Source organism: Cebus imitator, unplaced genomic scaffold (genome assembly GCF_001604975.1).
Source record: "Cebus imitator isolate Cc_AM_T3 unplaced genomic scaffold, Cebus_imitator-1.0 Scaffold59, whole genome shotgun sequence".
Lineage (NCBI taxonomy): Eukaryota > Metazoa > Chordata > Mammalia > Primates > Cebidae > Cebus > Cebus imitator.
Genome location: NW_016107374.1, coordinates 2868217 through 2887355, shown reverse-complemented (window position 1 = coordinate 2887355; position 19139 = coordinate 2868217). Strand labels below are relative to the sequence as shown.

At 41.7% G+C, this 19139-nt stretch overlaps 1 protein-coding gene and 1 pseudogene across 1 annotated transcript in view; one reads left to right on the top strand and one right to left on the bottom strand.

Annotated features, from left to right (window-relative positions):
- The window catches only part of EFCAB6 (EF-hand calcium binding domain 6), a 253299-nt gene that overhangs the window by 197364 nt on the left and 36796 nt on the right, over positions 1-19139 (bottom strand). The window contains exons 4-5 of the mRNA XM_017529516.2: positions 15116-15327; positions 3662-3750 (exon numbers count right to left, since the gene is read on the bottom strand). Of these exons, the coding sequence (XP_017385005.2) occupies positions 3662-3750; positions 15116-15327 (301 nt within the window). The remainder of the gene's footprint in view (positions 1-3661; positions 3751-15115; positions 15328-19139) is intronic.
- On the top strand, positions 7949-8058 carry LOC108305015 (annotated as a pseudogene).

Genomic DNA, 19139 nt, shown 5'->3' with positions numbered 1-19139 from the left:
ATCCATCCACTGAATTTTAGAACTACAATCAGATTTTTCAGAAGTTCTATTTTATACGTCTTCAAATATTCATTTTATTGCCTCTTGTGCATATTCATATTTTGAATCTATTCCTTTATTTCTTTAAACATATTAAAACACTGGTTTTACATTACATATCTGATAGTTCCAATATTTCAAGTGTTTGGAGATCTGATTCTATTGGGTATTACATCTCTTGGTTTGCAGTCCTCATTCTTTGTCTCTTCGTATGTTAAGATTTTTTCGTGTGATCTGATGTTACTTGGCACTTTATCTGTGGAAATTCTTTAAGGGATAGGCTGAAGGTGCATTCTTCCACAGAAGGGCACACCCAGTCCAGGACTATTCAAGTAAGTGCCTTGCCCGAAATTTGTGAGACCACACAGCACGAATTCAAGCACAGACCTTCATACAAGTCAAGTTGTAATTACAATTTCCCCCATTCACTCAGCACCAGTGTTGAAATTGGCAGTTTTCCTCGTTGTGCCCTTTCGTGATGAAGGTTTATATTTGTGATTTATCCTCAGCTGAGGGTGTAGGGTCCCAGCTGTGTAGGCAATGGTCCTTTGTTAGGTGCTTCCACCTTGGGAAGGCCCTCTAGGCTTTGTCTCTTGTCTCCTTACTCCAAATGGCAAAACTGAATACACAATTTCACCAGATTTGGACAATACCCTCAGGGTAGAAGCTGACTTTGTAAAATGCTCCCTTCTCTGGATCCCAATTTTTATTCTATGTTTGGCCTCTGAAGATTCCTTACTTTCTTGCCAGCTCAGTAATGTATTAAAATGTATGTATATATTTTGCCTTGTATCCAGCATTTTAATTATTTTCAGTAGAAGTGCTGTTCGTGGTATATAGCTTATCGTATTGCTAGAAAAAGAAGTCTGTTCACTAGAATGCATTGTCTCAACAATAAAGATAATTCTGCTTCATGAGTAAACCAAAAATCTTTCAAATTTAGTTTAAATATTTAGCCCAAAGGTAACTCATGATCGTTTTTATCTCAAATGTATTAGGCAGGTTTCACAGTAAGGAAAAGCTCTCTGCTCTCTGCTTTTAGTTTTTCCAGTTCTTTGGCTTTCTTACCAAAGAATGTTCATATTAGTTTACTGTCCACCTAAGAACCTTATCCATCAAATGGGGATGGTTTTATGTCAAGAACAAGAATAGGCAGCCTGTAAGACAAACTGCCATTCTTTTGAAAGAGCCTGGAAATCATCTTAGTCCCCACTTAGCACTAACTAAAGAGGGCACAAAGATGTTCCAAATGATGGAGGGGATGATGCTGGGTCACTCTTGCTGGAGCTGCTGCACTCATTCCTTTGGTTTTGTTTGTTTGCATGTTTGTCTGTTTTGAGATCAAATCTTACTCTGTCACCCAGACTGCAACACACTGTTGCGATTTCGGCTCACTGCAACCTCCACTTCCCGAGTTCAAGTGATACTCCTGCCTCAGCCTTCCGAGTGGCTGGAAGTACAGGTATGTGCCACCACACCCGGCTAATTTTTATATTTTTAGTAGAGATGGGATTTTGTCATATTGGCCAGGCTAGTCTTGAACTCCTGACTTCAGGTGATCCGCCCACTTTGGCCTCCCAAAGTGCTGGGATTACTGGTGTGAGCCACTGTGCTCAGCCATCTTTTTTTTAAATTGTGATAAATACACACACATAACACAACCATTTTTAAGTGTGTAATTGAGTAGTGTTAAGTATATTCACATAATTTTGCAAAAGACCTCTAGAAGTGTTTTATCTTACAAAATCAAACTCTACACCCAAGCACAAAAATTCCCTACCTCTCCTTCCCCCACAACACAAATTCTTACACCTATACTGTATCAGTGATGCATCCATCATAAAAGCCATGATACCAGGGTTTTCTAATATTTCAGGATCAAATTTAATTTTTTTTATCCCTTTAGGAAGATCGGTTCTTCGTTCTGTGATTTTGCCCATCTTTTGTTCATACTAAATACCGTTTTCTCTTATCAGCTGATATTAATTGGCTTTTGTGTTTTTTAATGAAGTAGACAGTGTAATTCATTGTAGTACTGTAATACACTGCAGTAGTGTAGTAGTGTAATTTCAACTTTTATTTTTTATTAGTTTTATTTTTTTGAGACAGAGTCTCACTTTGTCACCCAGGCTGGAGTGCAGTGGCACAATCTCGGCTCACTGCAGCCTCCACCTCCTGTGCTCAAGTGATCCTCCTACCTCAGCTTCCTGAGCAGCTGGGGCACACCACCCTGCTCAGCTGATTTTTAAATTGTTTGTAGAGACGAGGGTCTCACTCTGTCATGCAGGCTGGTCTCAAACCCCTGAGCTCAAGTGATCCTCTCGCCTCAGCCTCCCAAAGTGCTGGGATTACAGGTATAAGCCACCACACCAAGCCTCAACTTTTATTTCAGATTAAGGGGTACATGTGCAGGTTTGTTACATGGGTCTATTGTCTGATGCTGAGGTTTGGGGTACAAATAATCCTGTCACCCAGATAGTGAGCATAGTACCTAATCGTTTTCAGCCCTTGCTCCCATCCCTTCCCCCCTCTAGTAGTCTGCTGTGTTTGCTGCTCCCACCGGTATGTCCACATGTATCCAATGTGTAGCTCCCACTTGTAAGTGAGAACATGTGGTATTGGTTTTCTGTTCCTGCATTAATTTGATTAGGATAATGGCCTTCAGCTGCATCCGTGTTGCTGCTAAGGACATGATCTCATTCTTTTTTATGGCTGCATAGTATTCCATGGTGTATATGAACCACATTTTAAAATTCAATCCACCATTGGTAGGCACCTAGGTTGGTTAATTCCATGTCTTTGCTATTGTGACTAGTGCCATGATGAACATATGAGTGCATGTGTCTTTTGGTAGAATGATTTGTTCTCCTTTGGGTATATATGTGGTAATGGGATTCCTGGGTCCTATGGTAGTTCCAAGTTCTTTGAGAAATCTCCAACTGCTTCCCATAGTGGCTGAACTACAAATTTAATTCTTATATGACACAACTCCTGAGAAAATGAGACTTATTCATTTAGAGTCAGATAAGTAAATACTTTTGTTACTAAAACAGTATCTCCTAAATCATATACTAGAAAAAAAAGAACTACTGCTGATTGAGACATTAAAGGTCATACTCCAACCTGCTCATGTTGAAAAAAAAAAGAGTCCCATGCTTTATGCAAAAGCTATGAAATACTCAAGAAGCTCATACAAAGATCTTTTTTTTTTAATTTCTAGCCACCAAAACATCATCACTTTCCAATGAACAACATTAAAAATATATAAAAACCCACAAATTTTAAATTTGGCATCGTAATATTTTCCTTCAAAGTTAAATTCCATTAATTCCGAATCTAGATATATTGCATGTAAACTATTTTTATCTGGTTTTAATTTGCTATGTTTACATTTTATTACAGCATCATTCCTCTTGTTCCGAAATACATCCTATATAGATGCTAAAATCTTCTCTAAATAAAACTTGACTGGATTAATTCCATTAAATTCCATATGGACAAGCTCTATAAACCCATCTTCCATATATAGCTGTTGATATGATTAGTGCAAATGGCTTCACGTCATAGCTCTTACTCATCATTTCAAATTTCACATTTTCACATGAGCAAACCAAACACTTACCTCTTTATGCCATTTATATATAGGTCAATTCCACCAAACCTGGACAGAAAATCAAGGTACGGTACCGTACCAGAGATGCTGAGGGGGATCTAGATTCAAGGGAGAAGAAAGACATGTTAGAGACTTAAGATACGAACAATAGATGGTAAAGCAGATTTCTAAATCATAGCTTTCAGGATGTCACAGCCAATACTATTAATGGGATACGTATTCCATTAAACATTTAAATACAATTGCTTAACCCAGGTGTCAGGGTGAACATGCATCCTCAGCAAATAAAGTGTAAACAGCATCCCAGAATGCCAGTCTGTGCTCAACTGAAAGTCAACAAGTTATCTACAAAATTATCTAAAATCACCTAAAAAATAAAATTAGCAGAAATATAGTCTTTATATACTCTAATACATATCATACATATAACACATATTAGAAGCTGAGGCCATAGCACAATTTTATACTGAGTGTCACATGAACTTTGTATATAACTTTGTACATAAAGTTTTAAGGTAGAAAAAAATCCATTTTTAAATTAAAAATTCTACAAAGGATATCATTGGGTCAAGTGGGTCAATACAGACTGTAGATTAAATAAAAATAGTATTTCAACGTTTAATTTGCTTAAGTTGATAATTGCACTGTATTTACATAAAAGAATAGTTCTTAGGAAATGTACACTGATGTATTTTGGGGTAAAGAATTGTGATATAAGCAACTTCCCCTCAGATGTTGTTGTTGTTGTTGTGGTTTGTTTGTGTTTGAGACAGAGTCTCACTCTGTCGCCCAGGCTGGAGTGATGCAATCTCGGCTCAGTGCAACCTTCTCCTCCCCGGTTCATGTGATTCTCCTGCCTCAGCTTCCAGAGTAGCTGGGATTACAGGCATGAGCCACCAGGCCCAGCCTCCCTCAAGTGTTTTTAAATATATATGAATGTATATTGGGTAGGTTGTTTGCATACACACACACACACACACACACACACACACACACACACACACACAATGAGAGCCACAGGAGAAACAAATGACGTAAAACGTTCACAATAGATAAATCTGAATGAATGAAAGTTGCCAGGAAAAAAAAGTAAAACAAACAAACAAACAGAAAATGTGAATAAGGGTATATGGCATTATTTGGATCCTATGGGTGCTATTTGTACCTCTCTTATTCTTGCAGCTTTTCTTTTTTTTTTGTTTCGGAGACAGGGTCTTGCTCTGTTGCCCAGGCTGGAGTGCAGTGGCAGGATCTCAGCTCACTGCTGGGTTCAAGCAATTCTCCTGTCTTAGCCTCCCGAGTACCTGGGACTATAGGTGCCCGACACCACACTGGCTAATTTTTGTATTTTTAGTAGAGATGGAGTTTCATCATGTTGGCCAGGCTGGTCTCCAACTCCTGAACTCAAGTGATCCACCTACCTCAGCCTCCCTAAGTGTTGGGATTACAGGCGGGAGCCAATGTGCCCAGCCTATTCTTGCAACTTTTCTAGGGGTTTGAGATTATTTCTAAGCAGAAAGTTAAATTGTATTTAATAAAAATATTTCCAAAAAAGCAATATGAATCTAAAATTTATATAAACTTTAAATAAATATACAGTCAATATAAATCTATTTCATGACGCTTTATACACATATACAAAGTACAATTTCCCATACAGTTGAACGGTTCCCAAATCTACACAATCAAATGTGTTATTTACTAAGCTCTTAAAATTCCGGCCTCAAAGACTAGCATGGTTATCACAGTCTCCCCAAAAGGATGAATTGCTCTTTACTATTTAAAACATGTATCACTAGGAAAAGAGACCAGGGGGGAGGGGCTCACAGGGTGGGCCTCTGTATAGCCTTTTCCTGGAAAGAATGCCCATGATTTCTTTTTCTGATAATGGATTTTTTTAGTAGATATAATTTTGAGCAAGCATTTCCATTTCCCTAGCCTTGCAGAAGAAGGACAAGAACAGATTAAACATGTCATCCAAGGTTGGGTGCCCTCCTGCTTTTGGTAGTGATAAGAGGAAACGAGGAAGAGAAGAAACTTACATCTGCAGGGCTCACGCTGACTAAGTGGGCGCAGGCACTATTCTCAGTGTTTTACATGAATAGCCCGAAAGCCACCCTCAGAGGTGGCATCACCTTCTACAACTCACAAAGCAGAGGTATGGCCTCCCTGCCCAGCACAGCCATGAGTGCCCACGATCTCCGTGAATCCAGAGTGCAAGCCCATCCCACTGCACTAACCACCCCACCCATGAAGAAAAAGAGAGTCTGTCAAATTGTTTGAGCTTTCATTGCATTTCATATTGTTATTTATAGTCTAAAACAAATTCTAAGGTAGTAAAGAAATTCTCTCGATCAGTCTCCAAAGCTAAGCCCCTCAGACGAGTAAAGAATCTAGTCTAAAAGGAGAGGCTCTGCTCAGTACTTGCCTTTTGGTATTTACAATTCTGGAAAAATGTTTAAGAATCAAAACCATCCATAGATGAATTGCTGACAGCGAATTCTTAGAGTGGGGCTGGGGAGGCTAGTTTTTAAATTAGTAACCGCCATTGTGATAAGTATCTTGCAACAAGACATTTTATCCAACCCGGCACAACCACTGGGACAAAAACAGAACTTTGTTTTCCTTCTCTGGAATCAATTTAGCAATTCAACTTCTTTAAAAATGGTCTCCATTAATATTCAGAGACTGAGGCCACATTTTTAAAAAACACCGAGTCTGCGTTACTCTTAAGGGAAACAAAGGTATGGGGCAGATTACAAGCAAAACCTCTTCATACTTCTTGCCCTGGTCAGTCATTAAAACACCCTGACACTCAAACATTCCTGACACAGGTCTTAAAATAAAATTGAAGCTAAAGTAAATTCAGACTATAACTGGAGAACTCGTTCCTAATTTTAAAGGGAAGTTACCATGAAATCTTTACTCATTTTGTAAGGGTCCAGTTAGGTTTACATTAATAAAAAAGAAAGTGTGGGCCAGGCACGGTGGCTCACACCTGCAATCCCAGCACTTCGGGAGGCCGAGGCAGGCAGATCACAAGGTCAAGAGATCGAGACCATTGTGGCTAACACGGTGAAACGTAGTCTCTACTAAAAACACAAAAAATCAGTCGGGCATGGTGGCACGTGCCTGTAGTCCCAGCTACTTGGGAGGCTGAGGCAGGAGAATCGCTTGAACCCAGGAGGCGGAGGTTGCAGTAAGCCAAGATTGTGCCACTGCACTCCAGCCTGGGTGACAAGAGCGAAACACTGTCTCGACACTGTTAGACTGTTTCACCAAATGGATTCATCATAAGACCATCTAGAGAAGCCACAGATGCCGGGAAGTCCATGAATGGAGGAGGGAAGCCCTGCCCTTCATTCCCAATGACCTTGGCCTCCTGCAATGCACCACACTCCAGCCTCCTTGACTGACACACAGCTCACAGGAGCTTAAGGTTCTGGAAATCTTGCTTGTCATTTAGGATAGACTATCAAGACCTGTTTTTTAAAAAGTCTTTGAAGTTCTACAGTTCTCAGTGGCTTCTTTTAAAAACAGATGTAGCTTTTAAAAACAGATACACATTTCATATTTTTTGTACTTCTGCTCTTCCTGCATAACTGATTAGCTTGGGAACATTGTCAAAATTTTAAATTAACATTAGATCATGACTATAAGGACACATAGCAGGAAATAATATTTTAACTCTGTTTGGCATAAAGTATCAGTTAAACCAAGTTTATGAAGAAACTGGTACAATGTTTACAGGGACAAATGTTCTTCATTACCATATGACACAGCAGTTCTACCCCTAGGTATGTACCCAAGAGAACTGAAAACATATGTCCACACCAAAACCTTGCACATGAATGTTCACAGCAGCGCTATTCACAAAAGTCGAAACGTGGAAACAACTCAAAGGTCCATCAGCTGAAGAAAGGGTAAACAAAATGTGGTCTATCCATACAACTGACATTACTCAGCCATAAAAAGGAATGAGGTACTTATTCATGTTTAACATCGGTGAGGCCTAAAAACAGGTGCTAGACACACAAGATCATTTATTGTGTGATTCCGTTTATATGAAATGTCCAGATTAGTATTTTCAGATACAAGCAGAAGGGAAATGGGGAGTAACTGCTAATGAGGACAAAGTTTCTTTTTGGAAAGATGAAAACAGTCTTCAATTAGATAGTGGTGATGACTGCGAAATTGTAACTATATTAAAAACATCGATTTATACATCTTTGAAGGGTAAATTTTATGATATGTAAATTATACCTTAGTAAAACTGCCATCAAAAATGTAGACAGTGTCTACAGCCATACCATCCTGAACGTGCCTGATCTTGGAAGCTTAAGCAGGGTTGGGCCTGGTTAGTACTTGGATGGGAGACCACCTGGGAATAGTGGGTGCTGTATACTTTAAAAGAAAGAAGAATAAATAAATAAATAAATAACTTTAAAAAATGTAGACAGCAATAAAGGGTGATGTGGGGAAAAAATCATATGTACTATTGCTCCATTGTTATAGAAGTAAATAAAGGGGGACCTTTTTTTAAAGGGAAGAGAAAAATTCTGTCTTCCTCCTCCTTTTCTATCTTTTCTAACAATTCAGTCCTAAAGTCATTAGATGGGACAGAGGGAAATGATGTCACAGTGTGGGGGGAGCCATCAAAGTCTGAAGGAGGATATGGCATGAAAATGGCATCACCATAGTGTGGGGTCGGCGCCCATGAGGGGACAGGAAGTGCTGGAGATGAGCAACGGAACAGGGAGACTGATCAAATAAGCAAATACACTAAGGAAAAGAGAAGCCACGTTTCTCACTCAGTGAGAAGATAGTGACAATCATGGAAAGGGAGAAGCCAGAGTGATCCCTGGAGTGCTGGGTTAGAATTGGTGCTTCTCAATATGTACAGAGAGACTGATACAGAATAAATATAGATGTAAAGGTATGTATACATGTATGTGAAAAACAAAACAAAACAAAACAACATGTATCTCCTAGAGCTCTGCTCACTGAGAGGCCTGGGAGCAGGAGCAGCCCTCATGCCCACATCCTGGCTCCTCCGTATCTTCTTCCACTCGAAGGAACCACAGTTGTTCAGTAAAATGGACGATTCCAGACTAAAGCAAGGAAAGTACAGATGAGCTTAGAGTATCTTATGTCAGAAAGCAAAAAAGTGCTTGAAGAATGATGGGGACATGTCAAAGGATATGGAAATCATCTTGAGGGAGTTCTTCCCCGCCAAACTGGGAATACTTTAAACATCAAAAGAAATAGTGAAAGTAATAGACCCATAACCACTTAATAGGAAATCTTGAGTCTCTGCAATGTATGAATAATAAATGTGGCCGGGTGCAGTGGCTCATGCCTGTAATCCCAGCGCTTTGGGAGGCCGAGGTGGGTGGATCGTTTGAGCTCAGGAGTTCAAGACTAGCCTGGGCAACATGGCAAAACACCATCTCTACAAAAATATACAAAAATTAGCTGGACAGTGTTGTGCGCCTATAGTCCCAGCCACTCAAGAGGCTGAAGCGGGAGAATCACTTGAGCCCAGGAGGTTAAGGCTCCAGTGAACCAAAATCACGCCACTGCATTCCAGCCTGGACAACAGAGTGAGACCCTGTCTCAAAAACAATAATACATGAATAAATTGAAAGTTTGATAAGTAGAATATTTACTAGTTTCAAAGTTTCTCTCCCAAAAATATTTATTAATTACAAAGTGGATACCATGGAAAAGCCTGACAGAGCTCACCTTAATAAAGTGATCAAAGCGAGCACCAATGGTGAGAGACAGACTGGGATCACGAGCAACCTAATAAGGTGCAATGAGAAGAACACAGCATTGTGGCCGAGCTGCTTCTGTCGCAGATGCGAGCCTGGATCTAGTCATAAGGAAACACCAGATAAGCCCAAACTGGGGGCTTTCTGCAAATAACTGGTCCACAACCTTCAAAGTATGAAGGTCATGAAAAGTCTAGGAAAGACTGAAGAATCATTCTGGACTGAAGGAAACTAAAGACATATGAAAAACAAATGCAATGCATAATTCGGACCTGGTTCCTTTAAGACTCTGTGGTACAACTAGAAAAACCTGGCTGTCCCCTGGGGCTGAGATGAGAGTACTGAGTCCATGTTAACTTCTTTCGAAGGATGGATTATGGTCATTATAGGACAGTGTCCTTGTTTAAAGAAAATACACACTAAATAGTATCACATGACTCGTAAAAAGAAAAGAAAAATAAATAAAATAGGAAATACACACTAAAATGGGTAGGGAAATGGAGAAACTTACTCTCAAATGGTTTAGATGAAAAACATGTTCTTCATACTTCCAATGACAGAACTGTACTTTCCAGTACAATTCTTTGTACTGTACTTCCAACGTTTCTGTAACTTTGTGATTTCTTTTAAAAAATAATAAAGTGGCCAGTCATGGTGGCTCATGCCTGTAATCCTAATGCTTTGAGAGACCAAGGTGGAATGACCACTTGAGCCAGGAATTTGAGACAAGCCTGGGCAACACAGACCCTGTATTTATAAAAAAAAATTTTTGGCCAGGCGCAGTGGCTCATGGCTGTGATCCCAGCGCTTTGGGAGGCCGAGGTGTGTGGATCACAAGGTCAGGAGATTGAGACCACCCTGGCTAACACAGTAAAAACTCATCTCTACTAAAAATACAAAAAATTAGTCAGGCGTGATGGCATGCACCTGTAGTCCCAGCTACTTAGGAGGCTGAGGCAGGAGAATTGCTTGAACCCAGGAGACGGAGGTTACAGTGAGCTGAGATCTGAGATCATGCCACTGCACTCCAGCCTGGGCAACAGAGCAAGAATCTGTCTCAAAATAAATAAATAAATAAAATAAAATAAATATATTTTTTTAAATTAGTGGGGCATGGTGGTGCACACCTGTATTCCTAGCTGCTCAAGAGGCTGAAATAGGAGGATCACCTGAGCCCAGGAGTTCGAGGCTCCAGTGAACTGTGATCACACCACTACACTCTAGCCAGGGCAACACGGTGAGACCATGTCTCTTAAAAAAGATAAAGCAGAGACGTTATGCAGAGAAAGCTCAAAACAGACCAGCCCTCCTACGGAAAACAACCAAAAACTCTGGTTAAAATAAAGTAAAATAAAACTTAAGGCTCTGGAGAGTAAATGAAAGCAGGCACATTTTGCAGGAAGGCAAAACTTAGAAGAGAGGACAGGTATGGAGGCAGTTTCTTACTCTGTCAGTGGCTTTTATCCTGAGAGCAGGCAGCAGTCACTGCCCAGCACAGAGCAACTAACCCCATTAGAAAACCCACTGTCTCTCTGACCTAAAGGACTGGCATACAAAACTTAAAGCAACCACAGCCACAAGAAAATGTGGGGAGAATTTCATATTTTCTCTCAAAGGAGAGAGACAGAGGAGGAGCCCCACTTCCTGGATATAACCCTGTCCAAATTTCTAGCTGACCCTGAACCATGCATGTGCTGGTCAGACTCAAAAAGGCCCAGATAAAGATAAAGAAATGAATTGAGATATGAGCAACTGCTCGCTGCAGGGAAGACAGAGTGTGCAAGTTAACTGCCTGTCAAAACAAAAGTGTCAAGTCTTCAGAGGAACAAAACAGAATCCAGAGTCCCCACACCATTTACAATGTTGAGTGCTGCACTAAGAAACAGCCATAGCCACACATTCGCACTAAGCACTTGAAACGTGGCTAATAGAACTTATTAACTTTTTTTTTTTGCTTTATTTAATGTTAATTTAAAATTTAAAAATAATATTGATTCAATTATTGGAAAACTTTTAAGTATGTTTGGAATAGTTAGGTATATGAATCTAATATTTCAACTGTAAATCTTATGAAATAGAAATACCAATCAAGAGATTTAGTGTCTGAACTGAAGTCTGCTCTAAGTGTAAAGCATGCACCAGGTTTGAAGCCTTAGTAGACAGAAAGGAATATCAAATGTTTTATTAACAATGTTAACAGTAATTACATGTTGAAATGAAATATTCTGGATATATACAGTTGAATAAAAATATTAGCATATGTGGCTCACAGTAGATATATACTTTTTTTTTTTTTTTTTTGAGACAGGGTCTTGCTCTGTCACCCAGACTAGAATGCATTAGCGTGATCTTGGCTCACTGCAACCTCCAACACCTGGGCTCAAGGTCAGCTAATTTTAAAATTTTCTGTAGAGATGGGGTCTCCCTACATTGCCACGGCTGGTCTTGAACTCCTTGGCTCAAGCGATGATCCTACTTGGGCCTCCCAAAGCACTGGGATTACAGGTGTGAATGAACACACCTGACCTACTCACAGTATATTTCTTTTGGATAGCTCTGTTCTGGGATATTATCCAAACATACTCAATTATAAACAACCAGGGAAATAAGACCCTTCTCAATGGAAAAGACAATCAATGCAGGCCAACCTTGAGATGGCTAATGTGAGAATTACTAGACAAGAACTTTAAAGCAGCTGTCTTACCTGTGTTCAGATTCGAAAGATACATGCCCATAACTGAAGAAAAACAGAAAATCTAAGCAGGTAAAGAGATCACAAAGAGGAATCAAATGGAAATTCTACAACTGTAATATACAATGTCTAAAAGTAAAAATTCAAGGCGTGGGCTTAATAGCAGAATGAAGATGATAAGGGTCGGTGAACTTAAAGACAGATCTATAGACATTATCCAATCTGAATAATGGAATAAACAAATTTTTTAATGAACTGAGCCTCAGGGGCCAGTGGGACATATCAAAATGTTTAAGAGAGGAAAGAATGGGACAAAAAAAAATATTTGGGAAAATTATGGCTCAAAACTTGACAAATTCAAAAAAAAAGACAGCATTAGAGGGAAGAGAAAACTTTCAAACAGAACATGGTATGCATAAGAAGAAACAAATAGAACTGTATATATTTTGTTTAAGTCAGAAAAAAAAAAGAGAATCAGTCCTTGAAATTAAGACTGTAATTTAGGAATGCCTAAAATTCATTGATCTATTTGTTTTCTTTTCTTTTCTTTTTGAGATGGAGTTTCACTCTTGTTGTCCAGGCTGGAGTACAATGGCACGATCTCAGCTCACTGCAACCTCCACCTCCCGGGTTCAAGTGATTCTCCTGTCTCAGCCTCAGAGTAGCTGGGATTACAGACATGCACCACCACACCCAGCTAATTTTGCATTTTTAATAGAGATGGGGTTTCTCCATGTTGGTCAGGCTGGTCTTGATCACCCGAGGTCGGTGATCCGCCCACCTCAGCCTCCCAAAGTGCTGGGATTACAGGCGTGAGCCACTGCACCCAGCCTATTTGTTTTCATAACACTTAATTCCCCTGTATTGAAAGTATACACAGTGGGTTGGTTGTGGTATACAGCAAATTCTAAAAAGAAATAAGTTTTTTAATTACTAGAAGATAGTATGAAGTTAGATTCCGATTAAGAACTAATGAATGAGGCCAGACACAGTGGCTCACATCTTTGTAATCCCAGCACTTAGGGAGGCCAAGGCAGGCTGATCACTTGAGGTCAGGAATTCGAGACCAGCCTGGCCAACATGATGAAACCCTATTTCTGCCAAAAATACAAAAATTAGCTGGGCATGGTGGCACATGCCTGTAATCCCACTACTTGGGAGGCTGAAGTACGAAAATCACTTGAACCGGGAGGTGGAGGTTCCAGTGAGCCAAGATTGAATATATATATATTTATTCATTCATTAGTGTTTTTGTTTTTGTTTTTTTGAGACAGAGTCTCACTCGCTGTGTCATCCACACTAGAGTACTTGTCTGTGTGTGTGCATGCATGCAAATTTAGTTATTGGGTTAAATGCAATACTAACAATATTCTAGCCCAAATTTTCTACTTTTGATCATTATAGACTTATTTTGGAAGTGTTTGATTCTGCTGGGCGTGATGGCTCACAACTGTAATCCCAGCGCTTTGGGAGGCGGAGGCAGGTGGATCACCTGAGGTCAAGAGTTCGAGACCAGCTTGGCCAACATGGTGAAACCCCGTCTCTACTAAAAATGCAAAAATTAGCCAGGCATAATGGTGGACACCTGTAATCCCAGCTACTCAGAAGGCTGAGACAGGAGAATAGATTGAACCTGGGAGGCGGAGGTTTCAGTGAGCCGAGATTGCGCCATTGCAGCCTGGGCAACAAGAGTGAAACTCTGTCTCAAATTTAAAAAAAAAAAAAAAAAGCCTTTAATTCTTACTGCATTTTTGTATTCCTTTTTTAAGGGCCCCAAGGACACAATCCACACATTTTCACTCCTTTCTTCCCCTGGTATGGTACACCACCAGTTGGCCAAGGGCCCTCATCCTCCACATCCCTCCCCAAGTAACTACATAATCCCTGCTGCAAACCCTTCCCTGGCTCCCTGCAGCCTCTAGGATAAAGGTCAAACTGTTTTGCTAAGTGCTTTTCTGGATTGGCCCCTCGAGTCACAACATGACCCATATTTCTTCACTTCCAACAGAAATCACAGAACTACCCAGGTCCCTGAATAAGCATGGCAGGCGGGTACAGGCATCCAAGCTTTCACACAGACTATCCCCGCTGTTATAATGACCTTTCCTTCCCCTCTCATCTTGCAAATACCCACTCCTCAGTCAAAACTAAGTGAAATACCCCTCCTCCAAAAAGCCTTTCTGGACTACCTGTCCTCATTTTCAGATAGCTTGCCATCCTGTAACTCCCAGCCACCCTGCAGTGAACCCTGTCCCAGCACTTGCCAACACTCCATAAGCGTCTCACTGGGCTGGGAGCCCCTCAAGGGCAGGGCCTGAGTCTGATTTACCTGCACCACAGTATCTAGCATTGGGTCTACCAGGTAGCAGATGCTCAATAACTATTTGATGCAAGAAAAAATGACAAAATGCTAAGCTCCAAAATATAAGTTGACCCAAATACATTTATATGGACCCTTAAAATAAATGAAAAGGCTGCCAAGTGCAGCAGCTCACGCCTATAATCCTAGCACTTTGGGAGGCCAAGATGGGCTGATCACCTGAGGTCAGGAGTTAAAGACCAGCCTGGCCAACATAGTGAAACCCCGTCTCTACTAAAAATACAAAATTAGCTGGGCATGGTGGTCCACACCTGTAATCCCACGTACTAGGGAGGCTGAGGTAGGAGAATGGCTTGAACCTAGGAGGTGGAGGTTGTAGTGGGCCAAGATCATGCCACTGAACTCCAGCCTGGGCAACAAGAGCAAAACTCTGTCTCAAAAGAAAGAAAAGAAAAGAAAAGAAACTGGCTGGAGAAGTGCTACATGCAAAATATGACCAAGTATCTGCTGATCATGATGATCTATGTCAGCCTTAATCAAGTGAATTATGAAAAATAAACAAAACTTCAACTATTCAACTACTCAGTGGCAACAGTGGGAGAAAGTCAGGACAGGTTACATTCTCCCCTGAGCTTGTCTGGAATTGAATGATTCTAAGCATGTACAACATACGGCACCTGAGCCAACACGTCCTGAAACTGTTCTCTTGTGAGCGGCATCAGGAAGTCTGTGATAATTCTTCTCAGTTCGCTTTTTGACACAGTCGAGTTCTGACCAGTATCAAGCAGTTGAAAGGCTTTTTTCAACTCATCCCCTCTGTCGGTAATTTTTTGAAATAAAATCCGTTTAACATCTAAGGAGGACAGTGTTGGATTTGCAACAGCTGTGGCTATAAAAGAGATACGGCTATTTATTAAAACTGTTTAAAGTCAACATACTAAACAAAAACACTGACAGTGTTTAACAGAACCCAGCAAACTTCTTAAACGGTATTTCTCCCACCATATCTAGATTTACATGTATAACCATTCCATGATTTGTCATGAAAACTCTACAATCATCTCTCAACTCTGAAATTTGGTCATTATAGAATAATAGTAATGACATTAGTAAGGAAAAAATAATAATCTTCCGTCTAAAGGACATAGGTAAGTACAAGTGAAAAACATGGATACTGAAAGCAAATTTGGTTAATAGCATTCAAATAAATCTTTAAAATATCATATTCACCTTTCATCCCCTTGCCAATTTTTGAGGGAAAAACATGTAATTCTTAAACCTAGATCATTTCCCTTTCAAAGACAAGGAAGAGCTGGACACTAAAATGAAGATATGAAAACATTTCGAGTGGTCTAAATAAGCTTTTGGATTTTGAACTTTTTTGGAAGGAAAGGAATAATGTCTTGACTAATGTTTTAGGTCCTGAGCCCCATGTGTCAGCAAAGGAGAGGTGAATACACCACAGGCTTCATTCCCCTCTCCAAGATAAAAACAGTTATAGGAACATTAGGTAGGAAATTACATAAGTAAATATGGTGAGTACAAACCAACTTATGGTGCCAATCCATACTATATGCATGAAGACATAATTATTCCATTTGAGAGAGGAGATCAAGAATAATGGTCATTGGTAAATCCCTCCTACTTATTTATGAGATAAACTTGGTCACCACAGTTTATTTAGTAGCTCTTTCTTAAATAGTAAATCTATGTAAGAAAAGGGCTTTAACATTGCCTTATCCTTTATAATATTCACAAGCAGCAGCTAGGGAGGGAGGATGCTAGTTCTTTCCCTTTAAATGAAAATTTCTTATCAAGCTATTGCACATTTCTGGTGTAAGGACAGTGATAGCTTTAGTCTTGGGGTGACCTGGGCAGGTGAAAGACTCAAAAGGTCTCAGTGCACCAACTTGAACCTACCCAGAGGGCGGGCTGGGATTTCCTCGGAGCTGTAGGGTGGTACAAGAGAGAACATGCAAGCAACACACAGTTACGCTGCCATGGAGATCTGCTGCAGGCCCTAACCCCATGAGCCACAGCACAGCAGGCTCTGGGGGGTGCTGCCACCCCACATAGGGGCTGTGCTGCCATCGTGGATTCTCCCCTGACATCCACTGAGGGCCCAGCACAGACAGGACCTGTGCCGGGGACTGGGGATGACTCTTGCACCTGATGCCCAGAGCCCCCGAGAGAGAGGTGATTCTGTAACTGGGATGTGGCAATCTGGTGTGGAGACAGGCACTAGGTGTCTGCAGGGGCATGGCAGACCTAAGCAGAGGATGGCTGGTTTGGGGTGACAGGATGGAAGGCGACAGGAAAGCCTTCTCAGTGGAAAGCAAGTTGGTGTTCCTGAGGCAACAGAGCTGGAAGTGGGGCTGCTATGGGCATGGCCAGCCTGGGCAAAAGGAGGATCGGGGCAGGGACAAGCAGAGGAGCATCAGCCAAGAGATGGGATGGGAAAAGTCGGCAGGGCCTATCCTTGGGCTTAGTGCTCTCGAGTTATAAGATGCCACAGTGGGATTGTCATCGAAACAACATAACCCAATTTTTATTCTTCACTTTCCCCTGGTACCATGTAGAGGAGGAAATGAAAGGGAAGGAGAATGATAGGGTAGAGACAGGCTGGGTGACCACGGCTGCTCAGGAGAGGGATGACACAGCTCCATACTAGCGTGATGGTCACAGAGCAAACAATTCAGATGAATAAAAGGTCGAGCGGGGAGGTCTACAGAATCCTCTGGTTGGAGGGGCCAGGTGAGGTACAGAAAGAGGATGGAAAACCTGCATCTGGCTTGGTGGTGGGGCAGGAGCAGCACCCCTCACTTAGAAAGGGAAGAGGGAAGGTGCAACAGATGGTATTTTCCAAGACAGGCACAGCAAGATCTCCCAGCACAAGGTCATGTGAACACTCCTCCCCTCAGAAGTGGGCATATGTTCCCCCCCTTGAATCTGGCGGGCCTGTGATGATGGCAGGATGATACAGGACATGTGTGATCTCCAGAATGAGGTCATGCAAGGTGCTACAGCCTCTGCCTGGTCCTATGTATTTATTTACTGAGACAGAGTGTCACTCTGTTGCCTAGGTTGGAATGCAGTGGCACGATCTTAGCTCACTGCAACCTCCACCTCCTGGGTTCAAGCAATTCTCCTGCCTCAGCCCTCTGAGTAGCTGGAACTACAGGCACCTGCTGCCACGCCTGGATAATTTTTGCATTTTCTAGTAGAGACAAGGTTTCACCATGTTAGCCAGGCTGGTGTGAAACTCCTGACCTCATATGATCCACCCACTTCAGCCTCCCAAAGTGCTGAGATTACAGACGTGAGCCACCATGCCCAGCCATGCCTGGTCCTCTTTAGATGCTCACACACAGTCACCACTTGGCTCTGAGGAAGCCAAGAAGCCACCCCAAGAGGCCACATGGAGGGGTTCTGGGCAACAGCCTTAGCCTAGGTTCCAAGCAACAGCCTGCATCTACTCCTAGCCATTTGAGGACTCCAGCCCCCAATGTGAAGGCAGCCCAGCCTCTGTACCTCCCCAGCTAGATTGCAGGGAGCAGAGAAAAGCTGACCTGCCCAAACTGCAGATCTGTGAGCAAAATAAATGACTGTTGCTATTTCAAGTCATGATGTTTAGGGAGTTTGCACACAGCAATAGAATACCTGGAAGAGATGAAGAAAAAGCTTATGGGGAAGCTCATGAGTTCAGCCTGGGCTATCTAAGCGGGATGTCCATCTGAAAGTTGAACACATAATGTGGAGATCAGAGAGGTTGGAGATGCAAGCATGGGAACCAACTGCATGGAAGCCATGGGGAAACACGCCCAATGGGAAGAGGAGAAGGGACTGTGGGAAACATTGACTTGTAAGGAAGTGGAATTCATTCATTCAAAAAATATCGTATTTCAACACCTATCAGATTTCAACCAGTTTTCAGCCCTGAGGGCATTGCAGTGAATAAGACAGGTACAGCTTACAATCTGGAGGTGAGACGACAGACAAGAAGCCAATAAATAAATAAACGATAGGGTCATGATGCACAGTGACGCATGCCATGAAGATGGAAAGGCAGAACAATGAGGCAGAGCGCAGCTGGGGGCTGTTTTAGAGAGGATAGTCAAGGAAGTCTGCTCCAAAGTGCGTTTGTTGGGTTTGTGAGCTGAAACCCAGAAACATAAAAATGAGCCAGCCAGTCAAGAAGCTGAAGTAAGAATGTCTTCAACAGGGAAACCATAGCAACCGGTAAAAAAAATCCCTGAGCAAGGAGCTTGATACATCCAGGAAAGCAGAAAGGCCAGAGTGGACAAAGTGTGGCACGTCGCAGGTAGGATGGAGAACAGTGAGAGCTTGGGCCACGGGAGGAGAGGGCCAGTCCACGTAGGCTTCAGACACCTGCAGAAAGCATGGCATTTTCTTCAAAGTGCAATGGGAGGCTCCGGAGAGTTTAGGCAGGGAAGCAATGTTATCTAACACAGCATATGTGTGGGGTTTAAAAAAAAAAATGTTCTGGCTGCTTTGTAAAGAATGGACTTTGGGAGGCTGAGGTGGGCGGATCACCTAATGTCAGGAGTTCAAGACCAGCTTGGCCAACATGACAAAACCCTGTCTCTACTAAAAATACAAAAATTAGCCACGCGTGGTGGCAGGCACCTGTAATCCCAGCTACTCGGAGGCTGAGGCAGAAAAATCACTTGAACCCAGGAG